General features: G+C 45.9%; 1 protein-coding gene across 1 annotated transcript in view; it reads left to right on the top strand.

Annotated features, from left to right (window-relative positions):
• Window positions 1-23,914, top strand: part of ITGB3 (integrin subunit beta 3) — a 417,587-nt gene that overhangs the window by 72,458 nt on the left and 321,215 nt on the right. Inside the window, exon 2 of the mRNA XM_086923834.1 lies at window positions 4,248-4,333. Within this exon, the coding sequence (XP_086779960.1) occupies window positions 4,248-4,333 (86 nt within the window). The remainder of the gene's footprint in view (window positions 1-4,247; window positions 4,334-23,914) is intronic.

Raw genomic sequence — 23,914 nt, 5'->3', positions numbered from 1 at the left:
TTCTGATATATTTTATAAATGTTAAAATAAAGGCAATAGGCCTCATTTATTTATTATGAAACAAATATGTTAAGCCAAAAAACCTGCAAAGGAGGATTGGTATTGTACTGTGTTAAGCCTGAAGACATGTACTTTGTTACATGCAATCGATCAGATTACCTTTGTGGTCAATGATTGTGATGCTAATTACCCACTCTGACAAGCCCTAGGGATTAGATTTGCACTGTAATAGTTCTTACTAGATTCACTAAAGAAGTCTCATTTGTCTGTTAGGATCTTGTACTAAAAACATTTAAAAAAATTGTATTCATATATTATTATGTTATAATAACATAATAAGAGGAGAAGGAACGAAATCAGGAAGATGTTGTCTGTCGAATGTTTGAAGCACTCTGCTTGCATCCATAACACCATTCAGCATGAGGCAATCGGTCATTGACTTCAGACATTAGCTCTACTGCCCCTTGAGTGACAAACACATCCACCTGAAAGTGAGTGCTCTTCAGTGTCAGGACTGGAAGGTCAATTCTTCTGTGTTCCATTGTTTCCTCTCCATTATTTCCTTCTCATATTTTTATTTCCATTATTTTAGAGCACTTTAAAGCTCCCCAGGCAGTGGTTCCAGACAGCTTGTTAGCCGCTCATTTCACCTGCAGTGCAGTGTGCCACATGCTGAAAGGCCACTCCCTCTAGATCAGGTCACTGGTATTGATTGGTATTGCCCATAGTTTCGCTGTTGTACCATTCCAAGGTGACCAACGCGTTGGTTGTGAATGTGGCAGCCAGGCTGGAGCTTCAAAACAATTAAACATCATGTACAATACCCCTGCAAGATAGTCACCTACTGCTATGTTTAGTTTTATTTGTTATTGCAAACATATTTTCAAGCAGCAGCATGTTTTCTTTTTCTGCGTTTATTCATTTAATGTATATTGAATATGTTGCTGTGCTTATGTCTGAGCTTATTGTGGTTTTGCAAGTGGGTGAATGCAAGAATGAGTTTGTGGGTTGATGAATGAGTACATGAGTTCTAAGATGAGTGCCCGAGTGCATATATGATGACTTATTCAATGTCTGAACTCATCATTGACTAAAATGGCACTTTCTTTTAAAGTCCAGACCTACTGCCATTGTTAATGCCTGTTATATTTTCATACCATGGAAATCACAAGACACCTTACAGATTAACAGCATCGCTGCGGCGGTTATTTTTCCGCTGTGCGGCTTTTTTCGAAAAGCCGCGTTAGATGACAAGCTCAGCTCGTCATCCGCACACGACCACCGTGGGTGATGACGAGCTGAGCTCGTCATCAGCAGCGAAGGGGTTAACTCAGAAATGGTATAGTAATGAAATATACCTTTTACGTTGCTTATTGTAGCTCTCAGAGCTTTGAATCAGTGAATCCTAAGAGGGTGCTTGGTAGCCAGGTGGAGAGTAGAGCATCTGTCAACAAGAGTGCTCTTCACCTGTGAAAGAATCAGAGGGCTTGTGTGGGGCATCACAGGCCCGTGCACACGACGTTAACTCATTATAAACATACCAAGGATAAGTATGGCTAGCCGCTGGATGTGCACCAGACCTAGGATTTCAGAGACCGGAAGCCACTGAAAATTAGATAATTCGTGAGAAAATGGTTCTCGCCCCATAAACTGGAGTCTGTTTACCAGAAATTTAGTGAAAGACATGTAGAGATCATTGCCATATAGTCAATAATATAATAGGTTCACATTGAATAAACCCCTCATAAAGTTACAAGCAACCTGTGAGAAAGAAGTGAGGTCACCAGGCTCAGTTCGTAAGGTTGGACCTATTGGTCCAAATGTAATCACGCCCCTGATATGTAGGTAATATGAGATGACACTTACAGTGCAGGTTTTAAGAATCTCCCATTACCCAGTGCAGATCATTCAACAATTCTGGAAGAGTACCTACATGTAAATTCCTACAATCAATATCTTTGCTCTTTCTGGGTTGAAGGGTCAATCCCAGTGGAATCCCTAGATCGTACCCTCTCATGCCTTCCGTCAACTCTTGATATAGAGTTGCCTTGCGAGTGTTAAATAAATGCGCCATACAAATTCTAATGAAGTGGTTTCTATTGGTCAGGAAAGACTGTGCCATCATATCCTTTGTGAAGGTTAGTGACTAGATGCTCGGCTGTTAAGCTAAGTGTTTGGAGCACATTGTCTGCAAATATATTTGAAAGTGCATGCACTTCAAACCTAAAGGATTGTGAATGGTTCAATTCTCGACATCTTAACAGCTCCCTGTATGTACTAAGGGCCACATGCATCAACCTATTTAGGAAGTACAAACGGTGCCAATCAGTAAATTCATCCGTTTGCGATTCCTAAATAAGTTTTGGGGATGCATCATACATATTTGTGAAATTCGCTATTTTTAGCGATTTCCAAAAATGCGATTGCTTTTAAGGAATCGCAAATTTGCGATTCCTTAAAAGCAATGCATGATTGTTTTTCAAATTGCGTTTTAGCAATTAGGGGGTGCAAATTACCACGAGGTTGAACCTCGTGGTAATTTGCGAAAAGTTATGAAAATGCTCAAAAATTCAATTTTTAAACTTTCATGTTACAGACACACATGTCCTCAGGACATGTGTGCGTGAAACATGCACTTTAAAATACATTTCAGGGGTGCGGGGGGGTTCCTTTGGACACCCCTCTGCACCCTTGGAATGCATTAACAAATTGCGAATCGCATTTTCAAATTCGCAATTTGTAAATGCCTTCCTATTGACTCCTATGGGCCTGTTGGCCCATAGGAATCAATGGGATTTGCGAAATCGCAATTAGGAATTCGCATAGTATTTGCGATTCGGTAAAAATTGCGATTTTTACCGAATCGCAAATATTATGCGAATAAAATCATGCATCCCATTTTGCGATTCCCTATTTGCGATTCCCTAAAAATCGCAAATAAGGAATCGCAAAACCTTACAATGATGCATGTGGCCGCAAGTCTCTAGACATATCTGTGCTCAGATAGCTATAGTTTTTACATTTCAAATAAAAATAAACATAGTAAATATAATTTGTAAAAGCACACAAAAAAGTGTTATCTGTGTACACGGGAAATGCAGTGGAGCCCTGCTCTGCTGTTTTTGCATTATCCTGTGGTAAAACACTTTGATGGAATTCTCCAAACCGTCCTATAACTCTTTCCCTCCCCACCCCCTTGACAAATCTGCACAAAAAGTCATATTGTAGCGGGAAGGGCTGTGATCTGTGAGGTTTCATGCACATTAGCTGAATCAAGCAACAGTTATCAGAAAAACGTTTTGGAGTTTTAACCATAATTACACACAAATGATTGCCGCTGCTATCATTTAGTTGACATAGCAACACTGTAACAACCCCGTGGGTATGGTTGGGAAGGTTAGGCCACCGGACATGGAAACTATGACTCACCAATAACTTTGACTCTCTCAGTGAAATCTGCTTCACATTTGGCTACTATCAATTCAACTTTTAGGTTTCAAGTTTCTTGTAGAGTGAGATAAGAAAGGGAACTAAAGATTTATTACAGTCACAATAGAAACTCCGTAACTATGGTTCATTACATTAATATATAGGAAAATAATTTTTACATTTATTATAACTTTGGCACAAATGTTTCCCAAAACGAAATCTTACCTCCTCATTACAATCTAATAAAATGTAAATCTACCTTTTCTGTTCAAGCTGACATAGGGAAGATTTAGGATCTGAAAAAACAAAAACCACCTGACAGATGAACACCAATTTAGCAAAAAGACAGAAGCCACTGTGCGTGATAATTGTCTGTAAAGCAATCCAGCGGTTTATGTAAAAAGAAGGTGCAACTTTGTGTGTTTTCCGGAAGCGCAAGCCCTCTGGCAAGGATTCCTCTTGGTGAGTCTTCTGAGTTAAGGTCACACCTTCCCAGGTTCAGATTCCCCACTTTTGACCTTGCAAAGGATTAACAAGAGGCATGTACTGACTCCCCTTTTGGGACGTATGAGTTCTCTATAATGGGTAAGCAGGTATGGATGTGATGTGAATGTGATGGAGGAGGTTAGTAGTTAAAAAGTGTTGTTTATTGTTCTAGATATCACATGATCAATTTTTTGATTTATTGCTGGCAATGCCAACCTTATTTCTAGACACAAGAGGACATCTGAAGATTGTATGGCTGTGCCGCAACTAAGTAGCATCCTGCTATGTTTTTCAATCCTGTAATAACTGTGATCTCAAATTATGTCTTTCAGGTGCTAGCATCTGCTCCCTGCGAGGAGTGAATTCATGCAAACAATGCTTGGCCGTGAGTCCCATATGTGCGTGGTGTGCCCAAGAGGTAAGAGACCTGATGTCTTCTGTTAATCTTTGTTGCTCTGAAGCAAGGTCTGCATCCTGGGAACACATTGCCAGGGATTAAGAGACACCTGTATACCTCAAACATTGTTTCTCCAATATTGTCTAATAAATATATCGCCTTTATTGGGGTTCATCGGTGAGGTGAACCTTGACTAATTAGACAGAGTGAGATTAGGACCCACGATGTCGCATGCCACTCCCACTTCTAACGACTCATTGAGAGAACAATAATAAAGGAATGCAACAAATAGCATTCAATTTTTTGTTTTTAGCTTATTTGTGCCGTTTCAAAAGGAACCAACCATTTACAAATCGGAGCTCACATCCAAGAAGCAATCTACCCCAGATACTTTGCCATATCACTTCTCCAAATAACCCTGGGTAGCAGCTTTGTTTTGTCTCCTCAGTGAGTGTCCGTACACAACAAGATTAAGAACCACCTTTTCCAGACACACCACTCCCACTTAGCTAACTCACTACAAGGACAGAAAAGTGATGGATGGAACTGCTTAAGCCAACTCTTCGTATCCAATTGAAATTTCTATGGTTAGCGTTTCATCAGTTTTAGATCATCTCTGCCATTACAGATGTGTCCTATACAAACCAGATCCCAATCTTAAAGAGCAATGCAGCCCGAATTTCTGGGCCACATGCATTTGGAGAAGCACAATCTATCCCGCAGATCAGCTTTGTAGACCCTCATTAGTGAGATGCAGATAGGAGTAAGGAAGGTGTCAAGCTTTGGCCAAGGATATAGATCTATTGAGAATCCCTGCCTTCCTTGAGTCTCTCTAAAGGTATTAAAAACCTGGACAACATCGGAGAAAGAATAGAAAAATGGAGAAGGGTTAGAGTAGATCCAGGAATGTGAGAGTGCGCAGGTAAGTAACTACCATCTCTCGTTCGATGAAACTTTTTAGTTGACTTGAGAGGCCAATGGAGTCAGCAATGATAAACAATCCAGCGTTTGTGTAGCCCATTTGGCCACACAAGGAGAACCAAGAATCAGTATGAATGAATGAATCAATCAATCAATAAATTTTATAACGCGCAAACAGTAACCCGAAGGCATCAAGGCGCCTAACAAAACAGATCAAAAGTGAAATCGCTACAGGTACGCTTACACCAAAAGGTGAGTTTTTAAGGCCCTTTTGAATGCCTGAAAGGTGGGTAATGATCTTATTTCCAGAGGAAGCGCATTCCACCACTTGGGCGCCAAGGTGGAGAAGGCCCTGCCACCCCATTTCACTCTCCTGAAACGGGGGGCCGATAGCAGGAGTCTGCCGGAGGACCGTAGATTCCTAGTGGGAGAATAGCGAGACAGGATAGATCCTAGACCGGAGGGGCTATTTCTGGCCAAAGCCCTATATGTCAAGCATACGGTCTTAAAGTTGATCCGCGCCTCAACAGGGAGCCAATGTAGCAGCTTTCTAGCCGCTGTGGCTGAGGTGCGCCTGGGAAGATCCAGGACAAACCTTGCAGCAGCATTCTGGACTACCTGCAAGCGCTGCAGTAGGCTCTTTTTCAAGCCCGCATACAGCGCATTACAGTAGTCCATTCTGGAGCCGATAAGGGCAGCAGCCAGCTGTTTCCTTGCCTGAAAGGAAAGGTAATTCCTAATCCTTCTCAGGATATGGATAATGCCCCAGCAGGTAGAGATGGTTCGACTGACCTGCTTGCTCATGTCAAGGGCAGGGTCTATCATAACCCCCAGATTTTTTGCAGAGGAGGTGGGGGTGGGACAGGCTCCTAATGAGTCTGGCCACCAGCTGGGAGACCATACTTCCTCTTTCCCTCCGAACACCATCACCTCTGTCTTCTCTCCATTTAATTTGAGCGAGTTTATGATCATCCATTTACCGACAGCCTCCATACAGGATCTAAAATTGGAGGCAGTCGGGACGCTAGCGTGGGAGAGAGAGACCAGGATCTGGGTGTCGTCCGCATAGGAAACTATCCCCATCCCATAAGATCTGATAAGCCTGGCAAGTGGGGTCACATAGATGTTAAATAGGGTCTGACTAAGGGCCGACCCCTGAGGGACCCCACATTGCACAGGGAGGGATGGAGATAGGTACTCCCCCAGCTTCACTCTTTGCACTCGATGGGTGAGGAAAGATGTGAGAAGATCCAGGGCTGCACCACGCACACCAATCTCCCTCAGCCGAGATGTTAGTACTGAGGGGGAGAGGGTATCAAAGGACGCTGTCAGATCTAGGAGGATCCGGAGGGTGGTCTGGCCCTCATCAACACGAGTGCGTATGTTATCCAACACTATGGTGAGGGCTGACTCGGTGCTGTATTCCCTCCTGAAACCATGTTGAGAGAAGTCGAGACATTCTGAGCTCTCAATGAAAGCGGCAAGGTGCGTATTGAGTATTCAGTAGATGAAGTTTAGTGCGTTTTATTGCAAATTATTAACCAATCCAATATATATGTAGATAAAAACCATATTATGAAGATACAGAATTACGACTGGAACCTGGTGAAGTGACCATGCCCCTCCAATTCTTCACAAAGCTATTCCTCCTCAATATAAAATAATCAAAAAGAACCACTCACAATAAACAATAAGAGTGGAAGCAGACTAGTGACTGTCTAAAAGTAACATTTCAGACCAAACCGATGCAAGACATTCAAGTACCTGCACTTGAATAACTATTCTTCGTAAATGTGCATAATTCTTCTTCTAAATGTCTCCATTGCCAAATGGTATATTCCTCGTAATCCACAAACCACCTCTTACAATCCTGCATTTGCTGAGCCATTCCCCAACTACATTGCTGAAAATACCTTAAAAAACACTAGTGTTAGTGTGTTTGGAGACTTCAAAACCTGGGTTGACAAGTCCAACTCAAACCAAGCCAAATGCCTTCTCTCAAACCTTGAATAAATTAATTTTCTTTAAATAGTCTCTTAGTGGTTCACATAGCAGGACATATATTTGATGATTTGATAAAATGGTTGTTTTAAGGATTATTGCCGTAATATATATAGATATCCGAGAAAAAACTAAGGTTAAAGTGAGGTTATATCTAGAAATTGTTATTATATTTTACCTAAAATACAGAAGGGAAAGTGATGGACTTTGTGGGGGGATTGGTGAGGTCAGATTTACTAGTCTCATTCCAAGCTAAGCAACAAAAGGCGGAGAATTCAACTTTGGTGGAGTCGGAATTACTATTCCCAGTCCAATCTAAGGAAAAGAAGGGAAACTGTTGAATACTGGAGGGGTCAGATTTAGTCTTACTACTGCAACCTAAGCAAAAGTAGAGAAAGCATTGAACTATGGGTAGGGCAAGATTGACTATTTCTCCATCAGAATCTTTCGAGAGTTATGACTCCAAGGGACCATCATGAAATGGATCACATCTTACTGTGCTGTTGGGCGCTTTCCATTTCACTTCCTCGTTTCCCTTCTTCATACCTCCTCTTGAACAATTAAACTCTACTGCCGGTGTATTACAAGGCTCAATGATGGAACTAGGGATGATCATGGATTCCAAACTATTGCTTATCCCACAGGTAAGCAAGGAGGCCAGGCAAAGACTTGAACTAATGTTTTCATACCACGGGTTCATGCAAAAGGTCCACATCACCATTGCATTAGTATTCTCACACCTTTACTATGCCATGGATTCCATCTTGGACCACCACTGCTATTACTGTGAAAATGACTGAGTATTCAAAACGTGGCCAAGTTGCAGCTCCTCAACCTACTGATGTGAGACCATGTCCCACATGGCCTTTTGCCCTAATATGGCTTCCAATAGATTGAAGAGTCACTTTTAAAATTGTGCGTATAGGTCACGCAGCAATCTCTGGGCAGAGAACACTCTTGAAAATGCCACATATATATCGCCAAATAAGGCTTAGGCTCTCAAGGCATTGCCCATTGTTATATTTACCGCCATTCAAAAATGCTCAAGCATCATTCTCTTTCCGAACAGCTAAGCTCTAGAATTGGCTGCCTGCTCAAATAGAAGAATTGACAATCCCCTCCAATTCTCAAGGGCATTTAACACATGGTTCTTCCCATTGTGCAGTCTATCATCTCTATAAACTAGTAAGCAGGTAAAAGGACTGCCCATACCCCCACACTCAAGGCCAGCTCAAGGGTAGCACGACCAGTGCAGCCGCACCTGTCGATGACTTTCGGGCGGCGCTGTGTTTAGAAATAGCACAGGTTTAAAAAGCATGTGCTGCAGAGTTCCTTGTGTGTCCTGTAGTTTTCGAGGCAAGAATAAAAATGTCAAGATAACTGGTGACTAATGTTTCTGATGGAGAGAGATTGAATGTTGGCTATTGGCAGTTTCCAATCATGATAAAGTAGCATGGAGGGTTAATATGCCTGCTGCAAAGAACAAGTACCACGCAAATGACTGTACTGTATTTTATGGATATGGCCGTAAGGTGCCAAGAATGCCTGAAAGACATTGCAGGTTGGATGGCCTCGAACTGCCTCAGATTGAATGCAGGGAAGACCTAGGTCATGGTATTCGGCAACATCCTAACATCTGGACTCCGGATATGTGGCCTGAGGCACTGGGGAAGCCACCTGTCCCCACGTGCAAGGCAAAGAATCTGGGCGTCATCATGGACCAGAAACTGGATTTTGGGGAGCAGGTCAGTGGACTGGTTGCAACTTGCTTCCATATCCTCAGGATACAGAGAAAGATTAAATGTTCTCTTCCAGCTGACGGTTTCAGGTTAGCAGTCTCAACCCTTATTCTGTCTCGTTTGGACTACTGTAATAGTCTGTACCTGAATCTGGAAAAAACACCTGTACAGACTACAGATGGTTCAAAACGCGGCAGTGAGACTGCTAACAGGCATTCCAAGGTTTGCCTCTGCACGAGAGGAATTACGGCAATTGCATTGGCTGCCAGTTCCCAGACGAGCTCAATTTAAGGCATTGAAGGGCAGTGGCCCAGAGTTTTTGATTAGGTGCTTCGATTGGGATGTGCCCGGGAGAGCACTGCGCTCCGCCGAAAGCAGACTGGTGGCGGTGCCCCAAATAAACATGGCCAGTTGGGGAGGAAATACCTTTCCATAGAGTGCAGCGAAAGCTTGGAATAGTCTGCCGGCACATATTAGGAAGGCTGAGGAGCTCATTTCTTTCAGAAAGGGGTTGAAGACGTGGGTTTTTGGAGATTAAGCCCTTGTACTCCAGGGAATCAGTGTGCAGCGCCAGGACACCCTTGGGTATAAGTGGGCTTTATAATATCCTAATAATGATAATACTAATGTGGCAAACTCAGTAAGTTACTACTTTTATCAAAGACATCCTTTTGTGGGGGAGGAGCTTCGCTGCCAACCAAGATGGCCGCGTGAGCTCGGAGCTCCGAAGACCTCCCGGTCCTCCGCAATAATCCTGTGATCCATCCTGTCCCACGATTGTGGGAATCGGTTGCTAAGCCGGTCCTGAGGCGGCACCCGCTTTCGGAATGAAAATCGGACATTCCTAGACTCAGTTAGCTCGACGGATCCCGGAGGCTCCGCCCGCATCACTGGCGACCGCTGTGGGGTACAGCGGTGTCTCCACATGGTACCTCCCTGCCTACGCTTCTTCATCCCGATGGGTGCTTCTGACCCTTGAGCGCCTTGCTGGGCGGCCTCAACACTGGCCTTTGGAGATATCGTCGTGTGCATTGGACATACTACACTGGACTCTTTCGCCCCTGGTGTCCCCCCGTCCCGAGAGTGCCAACATGGCGGGCAAGGGAGGCTCGGACGTAGGCAAATCTCAGCGGCCCAACAGGAAACCATCCCAGTCCCAGTCCACCATTCCGGAGCGGTTCTCCCAGTCTAAGGGATCACCGGTACTGGTGGTTCGTGCTAAGGACTCAGGTAGAGATGAATTGCCGGACGACTCCGAGATAACGCTTCGGGACGTCATGGGAGCGATATCGGGGGTGAAGACGGAGGTGCACACTCTCCGCGAGGAACTGTCCAGCAAGGTTGACTCCCTGAAGATCGAGTTAAACCTCATCAGGACCGACCTCGGGAAAACTAATGACCGGGTGAAATCGCTGGACCTTAAGACTTCCAGCCTGGTCACGGATGTGTCTGATATACAGTTGGAGGTGCGCGACCTGAAAATGGCTAACGGAATGCTGGCGCGTCGACTGGACGAGTTCGAGGGTCGCACGCGGCGCCAGAATGTTCGCATCACCGGTGTACCGGAAAAGGCCGAGGAAGGCTCGACTGAGCTCTTTGTGGAAGAACTGGTGGTTAAGAACTTGGCACCGGGGGGCCTGAGCAAGTTCTTTTCGGTGGAACGGGCCCACAGGATACCGGGTGGGCCGCCGAAATTGGGTGCCTCCCCTCGCCCCATCATCGCGAGGCTGTTCAATTACAGGGACAGAGACGCTATCCTGCAAGCATCGAGGACCGCGGGCCCTCTCCGCTTCCAGAACTCTGATGTGAACTTCTTCCCGGATTTCACCCAGGCTGTTCAGAAAAAGCGCCAGAGCTTTACGGGGGTGAAACGGAGACTGAGGGAAATGGGCCTACGCTACTCTATGCTCTATCCGGCCAAGCTTCGCATCGAGCGTGACCACCGGACCTTCTTCTTTGACTTCCCGGATGAGGTGGGACACTGGCTTGATACCCTGCCCCAGGCACGACATGAACCGACTGACCAGACAGAGGAGACCACCGGAGGCGCGGAAGCACGGGAGTGATTGCTTGGTTACTTGCCTTCCGAGAGCTGGGTTGCCGTGAGGGACTTCGGCTTTTGACATTGCTGCTATTATTTTGACTCTTTTTGTAATTAATATGGGGGATGACGGGGGGGATGGGATGTCTCCTTTCTCCTCTGTGGGCTTCTTGTAGGTTAGTTAAGGGGCGACAGGCACACTGCTAGTTGGGGTGGATTATAGTCTGATGCAGGGGTGCAGGGTGGTGGGTAGTTGGGGTGTGTTTTTTCGTACTTTTTCTTTGTCTTACTCTTTGTTCTGGCTGAGGAACTACTGGTCTGAAATGATACTGCTGTGGGCGCTGTTGTGGGTGGGGGAGGGGATGCGGGACGTCCTTGATGATGGGGGGTAAATCTCTTAATTTGTTGAGCTGGAACGTTAACGGGTTGGGGGACCGTATTAAGAGGGGTGTTGTGTTGCAGATGCTCAAGCGCTGTTCGCCTGATGTAGTTTTTCTACAAGAGACCCACTTGGTGGGACATGCCTGTAAGGCCTTGAATAGACGGGGATACAAAATGGTGGCACATTCAGGGTTCTCCTCGGGTTCCAGGGGGGTGGGCATCATGGTGCGCATGTCCCTCCCGTTGGAGGTGGAGTCTGTACTTGTTGATGAAAGAGGCAGATACGTGGCGTTGGTGGGCAAGTGGGAGGGCCGCACGCTAGTTTTGGTTTCGGTTTATGTTCGCCCGGGGCTGCAGGAGACTACTTTCAGGGACCTGGGAGGCGCCATTTTGGGTCTCCCCGAGGGATTGTTGCTGGTGGGTGGGGACTTTAACTCTGTAGTCTCGGGGGAGTTGGACCGCTTTCCATCCAGGGATCTTCGCCCTTCCCAATCCTGGCTGCCTGATTTCTTGAGTTCCATGGGGATGGTTGATTGCTGGCGATTGTTACATCCTACCCAGCGGCAGTACACCTTTCTCTCGGGTGCCCACGGTAGCTTTTCTAGAATAGAATACGTCCTCACCCCGGCTGCCCAGGCGCAGTCTGTGTCCACCGCGCGTCTCTTAGCTAGGGGCATTTCAGATCATTCCCCGGTCTGGGTCTCTTTTGACTTCCAGATCCCCGCGTCTTCGCGAGTGGCTCCCATTAACCCGTGGTACTTTCGCGATCCGAAGACCAGGGCTCTCCTGACTAAAGCTATGGACCGGTACTTTGTCGAAAATACTGGCTCCGTTGACTCCGCTGTCTCCCTTTGGGAGGCCTTTAAAACTGTGCTTCGTGGCGAGGCCTTCTCTCTGATTGCGGAGGCTCGCCGCCGCCGGGATGGGGACGTGGTGCGGCTGGAGTCTGAACTCGCTGACCTGAGCGCCCAACTGGAGCTGGATCCGTCTCCCGACTTGATTCACGCTCTCTCCCTTAAACAATCCGAACTCCGGGCGACCACCACTGATGCCGCGAAGGCCTTGAGCAGGGAACAGCAGGGCAGGATATATGACTCGGGTGATAAGGCGGGCAAGCTCTTGGCATGGCTGGATAGACGGGAACTGGCGTCCCGGGTGGTCCCGGAACTGGTGGGTGAAGACGGTCTATCCCTGACGGACCCGGCGGCTATAGTTGGGTCCTTCGCTGAATACTTTGAGGGGGTGTATACCTCCGCAAATCCTCTCCCAGAGTCTGTCTCGGCCTCCTTTCTGGAGGACATTGACCTTCCCTGCCTCTCGGATCTTGACCGAGAAGACATGGACCGAGACCTGTCTGTGGACGAGGTGGCCCTGGCGATCCGTTCGCTGCGCTCCGGCAAAGCACCGGGACCCAACGGTATCCCGGTCGAGCTTTATAAACTCAAGGCCGATGCGCTGGCCACACCATTGCTTAATATGTTCCTTGAAGCCCGCGAGACGGGAGAACTCCCCCTCGACCAGAGACTCGCCACCATAGTGGTGATCCATAAAGAAGGAAAACCACGTGATTTGTGCCGGTCCTATAGACCCATCTCGCTACTGAACGCCGAACCCAAGATCCTGGCCAAATTGCTGGCCAACCGGCTGGTGGGTGTGATCACGGACTTGGTCCACCCGGACCAGTCCGGCTTCATACCGCACCGGAACACGGCGCTCAACTTGAGGAGACTTCACGCGGTCATGGCACGTGCTCACCTCCTTCGTGAGCCTGCAGTTCTCACCTCGCTTGACGCCACTATGGCTTTCGACTCGCTGGAGTGGAGCTACTTGTGGGCTGTCCTAGCCAAGTTGGGGTTTGGGCCCACTTACATCGGATGGGTCCGACTGCTGTATACCGCACCGTTGGCTAATGTGGCCGTCAATGGTCGGCTGTCGGCCTCCTTTGCGCTGCACAGGGGCACCAGACAAGGTTGTCCGCTCTCGCCGCTCCTGTTCGCTCTGGCACTGGAACCCCTGGCGGCTTGGATTAGGACGCACCCTGATGTCTCCGGGATTACGTGGTCACCTGGCCTCGAGGACCGAGTGTCGCTTTACGCGGACGACATCCTCTTGTATCTCACCTCTCCCTGCCGCTCACTTATTGTGGTTTTTGACCTGCTGGGTACCTTCGGGACCCATTCCGGCTTGGTGATCAACTGGTCTAAATCCTCACTATACACGTTGTGTGGAGACACTCCGCGCCTCCCCCGTGGGTGCTCAATACAGATAGCCCAGCAGGGCTTTCGATACCTGGGCATTTACGTGTCGCGCGACCCCCGAGCCCGATACTCACATAACCTTTTACCACCGCTTGCGCGATTACGTAGAGATGTCGAGGGATGGAAGAAGCTACCGATCTCCCTAATGGGGAGAGCCGCTTTATTCAAAATGATGGCGCTACCTCGCTTCCTCTACGCTTTGCAAAACACCCAAGATCCGGTCCCGGCCAAATACTTTGGAGAGATCGAATCCCTGCAGCGAGCACTGCTGTGGGATGGGAGGCCACGAATCTCGTTGCTCAAGCTGACCATACCGTGTTACGACGGGGGTATCGCCCTACCGGATATGCGACGCTACTACTGGGCGTCCCAGCTTGCGGCCATCAACCATGGCCTTTATGGCCCAGCGGCCAGCCCGGGCTACGCCATGGATCGGTGGCTCGTGAACGACGGGAACTATTATAGAGCCTTATACTCCAGGTCCTTGGACCGGAAGCTGACGGGCCCCACCAAAACGATGGTACATATATGGCGTGCGGTCACTGACACTCTGGGCTGGAAAGGTAGGATTACCCTGGCCACACCCCTATACGACTCAGACATACTGGGGAAGCTGTGGAAAACTAAAGGTTTCGACCGGTGGGACACCATCGGCATATCTAAGGTTGGAGACATGATGGCGAGGGGGAGGGTCAAGTCGTTTGACATGCTACAGTCTGAGTACCAGCTGGCGCCGACGGAATATTTCCGACATGCCCAGCTTAGTCATGCCCTCTCCCCTCACATATCTGATGAAGATGCGATCCCTGAGTCATCACCCCTGGAAGATCGGGTGCTGGACGGCCACATGCCGGACAGCGCTATCTCCCTGACGTACAAAAAGCTCATCAATGTGAGAGTAGATCTGCTGGAACGATTGAGGTTGCACTGGGTGAATGATGGTATAGAGATGGACGACGAGGAGTGGCAGTCAGCGGTCTCCTCCCCTAGGGAGGTGGCCATATCAGCACGACTCCGCCTTGTTCAGTTGAAGATACTACACAGGGTGTATGTCACTGGCCCTAGACTCATACATATGGGACTTTCCACAGATGGCCTGTGTCGGAGGGGTTGTGGTATGCTTGCTACTTTCCTGCACATCATATGGGAGTGTCCGGGGGTTGCCCGGTATTGGACGCGAGTGCATGAGGTGATGGCGGAAGTGACTGGTGTGGCCTTACCGGCTGAGGCCCGGCGATGCCTCCTCAATGTTTGGTGTCCGAATGATTACAGTGTAGCCCAGACCCGTTGGGTCACCCTGGGTAATATGGTGGCCAAAAGGGACATCGCCCAGAAATGGGGTGCGCCTGCTCCTCCCTCCCTCAGCTTATGGGAAACCAACATGGACTGGTGCATGCTGCGTGAAAAGACGGTGTACGTGGCCAGGGGCAAGCCTAGAATGTGGAGGTCTGTGTGGGGAGCCTGGAACTCCTACAGAGGTGACATTTGCGACCCCCCAATAGAGACTGACTCTGAAGTCCTACCCTCCCCGTAGAGCCCCTTCCCGCAGTTCCAGATGAGTTATCCTGGTGTGTTATCCCCCACGTGCCTTATCGTTGTCACTGCTATTGTGTGCTGTCATGGGTGTGCGGCCCTCGACCCCCTCCCGCTGCGCAAATCCACTACTTCTGTACTGTCCTCAGCCACTCCTCTTTCTCTTTGACTCCTTTTCGTGCCTAGCGCACGTCTTTTTCTCTTAGCCTTTTTGAGGCTTTCCTATTCTTTGGTTTATTTATACTACGTTTGATGTTATTGAAAATTAAACCTGATTGCTTCTGCGCACAGTATTGTACACGATCTTACCTGCTACCTCAATGCTGCCTGGCCTCCGGGATATAAGGCTGAATAGCGGTGTACTTTTTCCACAAATAAAGGTTTTCCCAAAAAAAAAAAAAAAAAAAAAAAAAGACATCCTTTTGTGACTTGCAGTTCATAAGTTACAAGCCTACTACAGCACATTGAGCTGTGAACTATCACAATGGAGCTGCATGCAAACTGCAAGGTATAGGTCAGAACAGTAGGAGTCAGATGTATCAAGCATTTGTCTGGTCGCAAATGGCCAGATTCACAGAATCGGGCCGTTTGCAACTGGAAAATGCATTTTGCTATGTCTCATTCCCAGACTGTGATTCTGTAACCTATCACCGAATCACAATTTGGAATTGTGGCTATATACCGAGTCGGTATTGGAAGGGGCGTTTTTAGGGCATCCATTCCTAATACCAAATAGCTTTGGAATGTAAGAACCAAAATGCGGTTGCTAAACATTCGCATTTTACCTCCTACTTCAAGTATGTGGTAACCCATTCGCAAACGAGATGGGGTGCCCTAGTAATTCATGGAGTGGGAGGTTTGGAAAGGGAGCGCAACACAGAGTGTCATACTGGGCGCCTCCAACGCTAACGCCGGCCCTGCTTACGCTCTCTACAGCACTCCATGTGATCTTGCTGCAACACACGCTGCACCATGTTTGGAGCATATCTTGGAACCTCATGCACGTCAAACATCCCTGACGCTTGCAGCAAGGCACCCAGGAAGCATTGAACACCACAGCATTCTTGTGAGTAGCATGAAGTGTTGAACAGAAAACTAATGCAATCGTTTTCACAACTACTCAGTATCTCACTCATTCTCCTCAGGGCCCTCATCTCTTTACTCTACCAATTGATATGATGTTTTCTGCCTCCCTGTCTGCGTTTAAGTGCCTTCTGCTGCCAGTTCATTAGTCAGTAGTTACTGTCCTGGCCTTTGCCTTTTCCCCACAGCTCTGTGAAAGCTTCCATAAAAGGCAAAATTCTTGTTCCGAGCGGAGAGGTCGTGTTTACACGCTGGACTGCAGTTGTGCAGGACACTTACATGAAAAAGAGCGCGCGGACAGGAACTTGCTGGAGCTTCCCCGGCTGCTGATCGCGCGCCAGGGCTGGGCTCGCGCCAGATGCGCCGAACACGCAGATCAGCAACATCTGTACCCAATCTTCCCTGCATACTGTAAATGAGGAGATCTCCACTGGCATCTCCGACCCAGCTCTCAAATCAAGGCATTTAAAGAGACAGGCAGCTCCTTTATGTTTAGGACACTTTCCCAAGGTACGCTGCACACAAAACACGAGGAACACAACGACGGACAGGCCTATTCGAAGGCAGCCATTGGCACCCAGAAAGGCTCTACTCTGCGAGGTTAACAGTCCTAGGTCATAGTTAAAAAAAAACGCTCGATGAAAATCCTACTAAAGTAAAGTTTAAGGAAACAACTCTGTCAGGATTGCAGAAGTTTCATTACGTGGCTCATTGTGCTACACTCGGACCCTCAACAGCTTCCAATGTGCTGCTTTTGAAATAATGAAAGAAAAGGAGCAGAAAGCTCCTGGAACTGTATCTCCTTTCTGCTCCTTCCGTCATCAGTGGTGCGACTGCGGCTAGCAAGACCGACCGACGCTAGGGACACCTTTTCTATCTGCGCAACTACTACCGCCTGAAATGCTGGCATTTTCAGCTAGATTCATCAAAGTAAAATCGGCTTGCAAAGGGGCAGATTCTGAGAATCTGGCCCTTTGTGAGCGCAATTTTTGCATTTGGGATTCATCATCTCAAATGCAAAAATCGCTATTATAGAATTCGCAAATTTGCGAGGAATTGCATTTAAGGAATCTCTATTTGAGATTCCTTAAATGCAATTCATGAAACATTTAAAAATTGGGAATCCTCAATTTTGGGCCGCTATTTACCGCAAAGTCAAACCTCGTGGTAAATAGCGGAAACTTAGAAAAATGCACTTAAGTGCATTTTTCTAAGTTGTATGTTACACACACACATGTCCTTGGGACATGTGTGTATGTAACACCAGCATCCAATATCATTTCAGGGGTGCAACAGGGTGTCCTTTGGACAACCCTGCACCCTTGAAATCGCAAACTCAACATGCGAATCGCTAATAGCGATTTGCACAGTGATATGTCTTCCCATTCATTCCTATGGGCATTTAGGCCCATAGGAATGAATGGGGAGTTATTCCTTATTTGCGATTAGCAATTAGCTAATCGCAAATAAGGAAGCTGTAGAAATCGTAATAAATATTGCGATTTCTACATGAATCCCGTTTTGCGAGTCTGTAATAGCGATTCCTTAATAATCACTATTACAGACTCGCAAAACATGCCGAGGATGAATCTATGTGTTTGTCTTTATCAGTTCCCCCTCTCCGGATTCCCATAATGTATTCCTCGAGTGACAGTGGCCTTTTTATTTTTGACTCAAAACCTCCAATTGCCCCCTACCCTGACAGCTTGCCTAAAAGAACATTACTTTTGTGCAGAGGTGGGTCTCCAGAGATGAGTAGCGCTGTCTTCGTACTTGTTGACCATGCTATTTTAAATTGGTTCTCTACCCTACTACGAGTCATTTTCAATATATTATGCAAAGTCCTTCATTCTATTCATGGAAAGGCACCTCCGTTTATCTCAAATTGCCCGCAAAGATACCTTCCAAACAAGTCTCTTTGCTCATCCAACTCAATTCTCTTTTTTTGTATCCCATGCTGCCATAAGGCTTGTCTTGGTGACAGGACGTTCTCGGGCTGCACCCCACCCTCTGGAATAATCTCCCCAAATAACTTCAAACAATAACTAATGACCTTGCTTTTAGGTCAGCCATTAAAACTCTTTGGTTAATGGCTGCTTCTCTCGTTTGATGTCATCCTACAGCTCGTAGACCAAAACCATCAAGAGACGACGGTCACTTGACCCTGCCTGCACAGCTGCTGGCAAACTCCGTCTGCCCAAATTAATCAACACATTTCTGTGTTCTATGATATCATTTTTGCTTTGCTAAATATATTTTGTACATCAAAAAACCAAATTATGAACAATTTCTTTACATTGTGTTTCAGTGAGCATCATCATTTTTTTCAATGCCCTCAACTAAACATGAACCCACCTATCTAGGTTAATAATAAACAAAAAACACATTTAACCCCTTCCATGCTGGGCCGTTTCCGCCGCTGTGCGGTAAACAAAAGAACAGGGGCGGGCCATGACGAACCCCAGCCGTCATCAGCACACGAGCGCCGCAGAGCGTGACGGCTGGGGTTCGTCACCAGCATGGAAGGGGTTAAAAACGGTATTGCTGATGCTTAGAGGTCCCTGTTTTCCAATCCCAATGCAATATATTCAGCGAAGTAAAAATGATATCATAGAACACAGAAATTTGTTGATTAATTTGGGCAGACGGAAGTTTGCCAGCATCTGTGCAGGCAGGGCCAAGTGACCGTCGTCCCTTGATGGTTTTGGTCTAGGATTGAACATGGAGGGTAGCATCCTCCTCCCCGCCCCGCACGCCCCTAGTAACAATTGATTAAATAGGTAATAAGTTTAAATTGAGTTCTAAATCAGGTGTGCACTGCACAATCCCCTATTATTCTCCTACAGCTAGTGCCAGGAAGCCTTCGGGTGACAGTGTGCTTTGTGAGCTATCAACAAAACTAAACTACTGTCTGAGATACACCAGCCTTTGTTCGCTAAACCAATAGTGTTCACTTACCTTCGTGTCTGTACCACTGCTCAGTCTGTGACAACCTGTTAAAAAGAGCCCCTTTGATTGCGACTGGACTTCATAACTAGATGCCAGAGTTGTTCCCATTGTTATGGGTCTTGTGTGCTTCTGAAACAAGTTACGGAAGAAGCTGTGATGTTCCTATCACAACCAGCAGCACTTTCCTCGGAAGCAATATTCTATGATGGAGTCCATTCATTATTTATTAAGGTGGTGAATATATTAACATGGCTGATACACCACTGTGGCTACCACTCCCGTGGCCTCTTGTATCTCAAAGGACCGCCCTCATTACCTCGCTAGTCCTATATGGCTCTCCCCTGGGATGAGTTAAATAAAACATTTTAATTAATCTCTATTGACATTTTTATAAATCAGTTTGGGGAAGAAAACAACATGGACTGAACCCACAATAATTCCACACCTGTTCCCGCCATCTAACATGACCAGATCACAAACAATCTGCTCCTCTATGAAGTTGGGGCATAAAGACTGCAGAAAAATAAAAGTTGACGGCTAGCTACTAGATCCATGATTGCGCTTCGCTGATTCAAGTAGATGCAAAAGGTCCATCACATATCCATACCAAATAGATTTGGGGGAGGGACTCTCTAGGGTGGCTTTTCGTCAGATTTAGGGTGCCTGGCCAGTTGGTAGGGTTACCAGTTAAAAAAAAATGTAGACCTTGTTCTGGTGCCAGTGAAGCAAGAGTTTGCATAAGACTCAGCCTTGGCATATATATCTATATCTATATATATATATATATATATATATATATATATATATATATATATATATATATATATATATATATATATATATATATAGATCATTACGCCAACGGTTTGAATCAGTAGAACAAATCTGAGATGACACAGGTCTTTTTTTCCCCATCCACCCTGATAGCAGGGCTCTAAGATTCTCCCACCAAAGCTCTGAAAACCTGCAGGACCAGACCATATGCCAAAATGTGCCAATCCTGGTTGCATCGAGGGCATATCATAGAGTTCTAAGGGTACAAAACTTGAAGGTGCATAAGCATCAAGTATGTTCTCTAAATGAAGTTAAATAGGATAAGTTGGCCGTTTATCAAAAATTGTTGTACATATTGTAGGACCCAGCTCTATTTCGTGTCCATGAGTGTAACTCCCAAATCTTTGTCTTACTTGGCTCTCATCGAAGCTAATGTTTTGAGTTTACTGGCTCTTACTTCTTTATAAACCAGTGCTATGAAGTGTCTGCCATTGCACAGTTTCCATAACATCTGAGTAAATGCATCTGTTAGTGGGTTATTCACATCCTTTCCCCAGGTAAGTGCAACTGCTTTGGTTAATGCCACATGTTTTGGTAACTGCCCGGGGGCGATCGTATGCTTGCTGCAATGGCATGAGGTGACCGGTATCATATAAGGCTCCGAATGTGATTCTCTCCTCCCGAGACTGGGGGCCCCTGTTCTTACTTTTCACTAACCAAGCAAGACAGGGAAGTGACCACAGCTAAACATCTAGGGCATATGAGGCCAGGCCTGACCTGCAGCGCAGGCAACGGCGTCAGTTGTATTGCGCCTCCCGGAAAAAGATGGAGCTTGGTCTAAAACCACGCTGCTTAGTAAAGTACAAATTCTCATACTTTCATGGGGGCCTGCCCCCCTTTAGATATGCATGTTCAAAGGACGTGCCCGGTATTAGCTATCTTGCCACCCTCTGGAGTTGGGCAGCCAAATAATAAAATACACAGTCTGGTACACCCAGACCTCCCTCGTTTACTGGGAGATATAGAGTGTCTAAAGCAACCCTCCTCCCTTGTGCCATCCCATACCAATTCTGTCAATAGAGTGGCAAACTCTGCAAAAAGTGACAAGTCAAATGTAGGGGAATATTTGCAAAAATTATAAGAAATGAATCAGTAACACAATTTTAGCCAAGGCCACCCAGCCCATGAAAGATAGCGGAAGTCCACACCAAAAGCCAATGGATGCCATCGCCGATGTCAACACGCTCCCAAGGTTCACCTGCACTTTGTCTCGTTGGTCTCTATAGTATAGACTCTAACTCCCAAATATTTGAACATAGTACATACTACCAAAGCCTCCTCAATTGTTGGGCGGTCAAGCAGATGGCCGCTTCTCTATCAGCAAGAAGAGGCATGACTTATCTACATTCAGGTGTATGCCAGAATACATCTGGTATCAGTATAGCTCAGCAAGCAGTACAGGTGGCCCTGAGGTATAGTCGGCATATATAAAAAAATGTCCCCCACATACAACGAGACGATACGTGAATGGCCACGTATGGAGATCACAAACCTTTCCCTTTCTGTACTAATATATTGTGCGAAGGTCTCCGTGGGGCGTGAGAACAGCAGCTGGGGAATGGGATTCCATTGGTGTGTCCCCCTTTGCATTGGCCGTGCGTCCGAAATCACGCTTCCTGTTCAAACACGGGCCATAGGGGCTGAATATAGTAGTTGAACCCATTTAATAATGCTGTAACCGAACCCCATGTTCTGCCCGATCACACAAAGAAAGCTTCATTCAAGAAAACCAAAAGCCTTTTCCATATCTATGGAAGCTGCGGCCAACAAGCATGTTTTATACCCATCCGCCGTTCATCATTTGCATCATGCTAACAAAATTCAAAACATATATTTTCCAATGCCTCCAATGACTTCTAGGGTTGATGCCTATCCAGTTTTTTAATGAAATTCTCAACGTATTCATGGCGAGGCTGATAAACAATATGGGAAAGTCAGTAAAACATGGTATTGTACCTCTAAAATATAAGCTTAAAGCAGAAAATGCACACTGAAATCAGTTTATTTAAAAAAAGGATGTTATACAAAATCGTATTCAGGTGTCACCCCTTGCCTTCCTAGAACCTTGAAACTTGAGCAAATGGCCGGTATTTTCCTTTGAGAAAGGTGGCAACCCTAATTCACTTCTGAAGGTAATCTGATGGGTACACTTAATTTTTGGCTGCCTCGGAGGAAATGTGATACAGGCACCAAAACCACAACAGGCATAAAAAATGCATAAAAAATGAATGAAAATGGCTACAGAGATCCTTCAGTGGGCAGTAGCAGGGAAAAATCCAATATGGCTATTAGAGGCAGTGAATTGGGAGCTTAGCAATGTTATTATGACCTAAAATAAACATCGTTTCAGGTAAGGACAGCAAGGGGTTAGATACGTTAACAATCTCTAGTATTAATTAGCAGGACTTTCCTCCTTACCCTGGGAACCATAATAAATAGGGTCCCGGGCTTGTGGTATTTATTATTTTCTTGTACATTTCATTCTGTGTTTATCCATATTTATATTTTGCTAATTTTATTCTATCTTTATGTATCCATGTTTATTTAAGGTTTTGTGAAAAAATTAGGCCGAAACTAGTATATTTCCTAAATGTACACTATGACTTGAATTTCTGACAGGTTTCTGTGATATAAACACCCACAGATGATAAATCAATACACTTATATGAAGACATACACATTTTACTATCAATCTTGTGCATGTCCACTGCTTTTGAAGCGTCATTGCTAAAATGTGTTTCTTTAGTGACCGCCCTTACCTGTCAATCTACACAGCTATTGGCCTGGCATTCATGACTGACAGTATTTAGAATCATTCAAAAACAACCTATTTTCCGTTTTTATTCACATTTAAAAATAAATAGAGACTGGAAAATCAATGGTTTTCTGTCTGTATATATCTGTAAAAATCGACAAAAATCAAAACCAGGGTGCCTTAATGAAAAGCATTGTATGAGTCTAGAGCAGTGTAGTTTTGTTGAGAAATACCATGCCATTTGCAAAGTATTATGCATGAGCTGTGGGCTGCCTGTTGTGAAAGAGTCTGTAGTTAGAGGTTTCTTGATCTGCATAACGAACAGGAAGTCAAAGCTGATGCTTGTTTGAGTGACATGACAGGCAGGCGAGAGAGGATACCCACTTTATGACGAGAACAGAGAAACCAAACAGGACACTGCAGTGTGAAAGATAACTTTTGAAAATTGTACTCAAGGGCTCAGGGGCGGAGTCCTGCGTGTGTTAAGGCTAGATAAACTGGCCGCAGGAAGATTGCTGGGCTAATTCCATTTGCCGCAGACCAGTCATGCTGAAGTTTATTTTCACAACGCACGCAAAGATTAATTTAGAACGATCTTATTTTCGTCATCCTGTGGCTCTTTCGTCTTCCCAAGAAGCGAGGAGTGTTGAGGGGCCTTGCTTGGCACTTTAGCTGTCAATGTCTACCAATGGACATTTGCTTTTGCAGAGTAGTGCTTGGTATAAGACTCTGGTTAGCAGGATCTGTAATGAAGGTAGCACATCAGGGCATTTTCAAGCAATTTAGGGTGCTTTGAAAAGGCAGCCTTTCTACTTCCCGTTAATTTTCATCTTTACTTGAGGCTTTTGTTTCAAACCCTTTATTTTTTCGTTTGGTTTGTTTATTTAGTCTTAGTTGAAGGTTGCCCCTGTTGGTAGTTTACTTTTGACTTAATGTGGGGGAGGCATTCATAAAAGTCGTTTTTTGAAATGTAAGAAAAGGGACTTGATTGTATGATGTGGAGTTGTAGGTTGACTTCAGGGGGAGTGGTATTTAACTGCTGCATCTTTTACATGTGGCATCCTTTATTTACCAAGTGTTCAGATTCAACTTGGTGAATGTCATTTA

Source organism: Lissotriton vulgaris, chromosome 5 (assembly GCF_964263255.1).
Source record: "Lissotriton vulgaris chromosome 5, aLisVul1.2, whole genome shotgun sequence".
NCBI classification, from domain to species: Eukaryota; Metazoa; Chordata; class Amphibia; order Caudata; family Salamandridae; genus Lissotriton; species Lissotriton vulgaris.
Note: the sequence above shows the minus strand (reverse complement) of the source record. Positions and strands in the feature narration are given on the sequence as shown.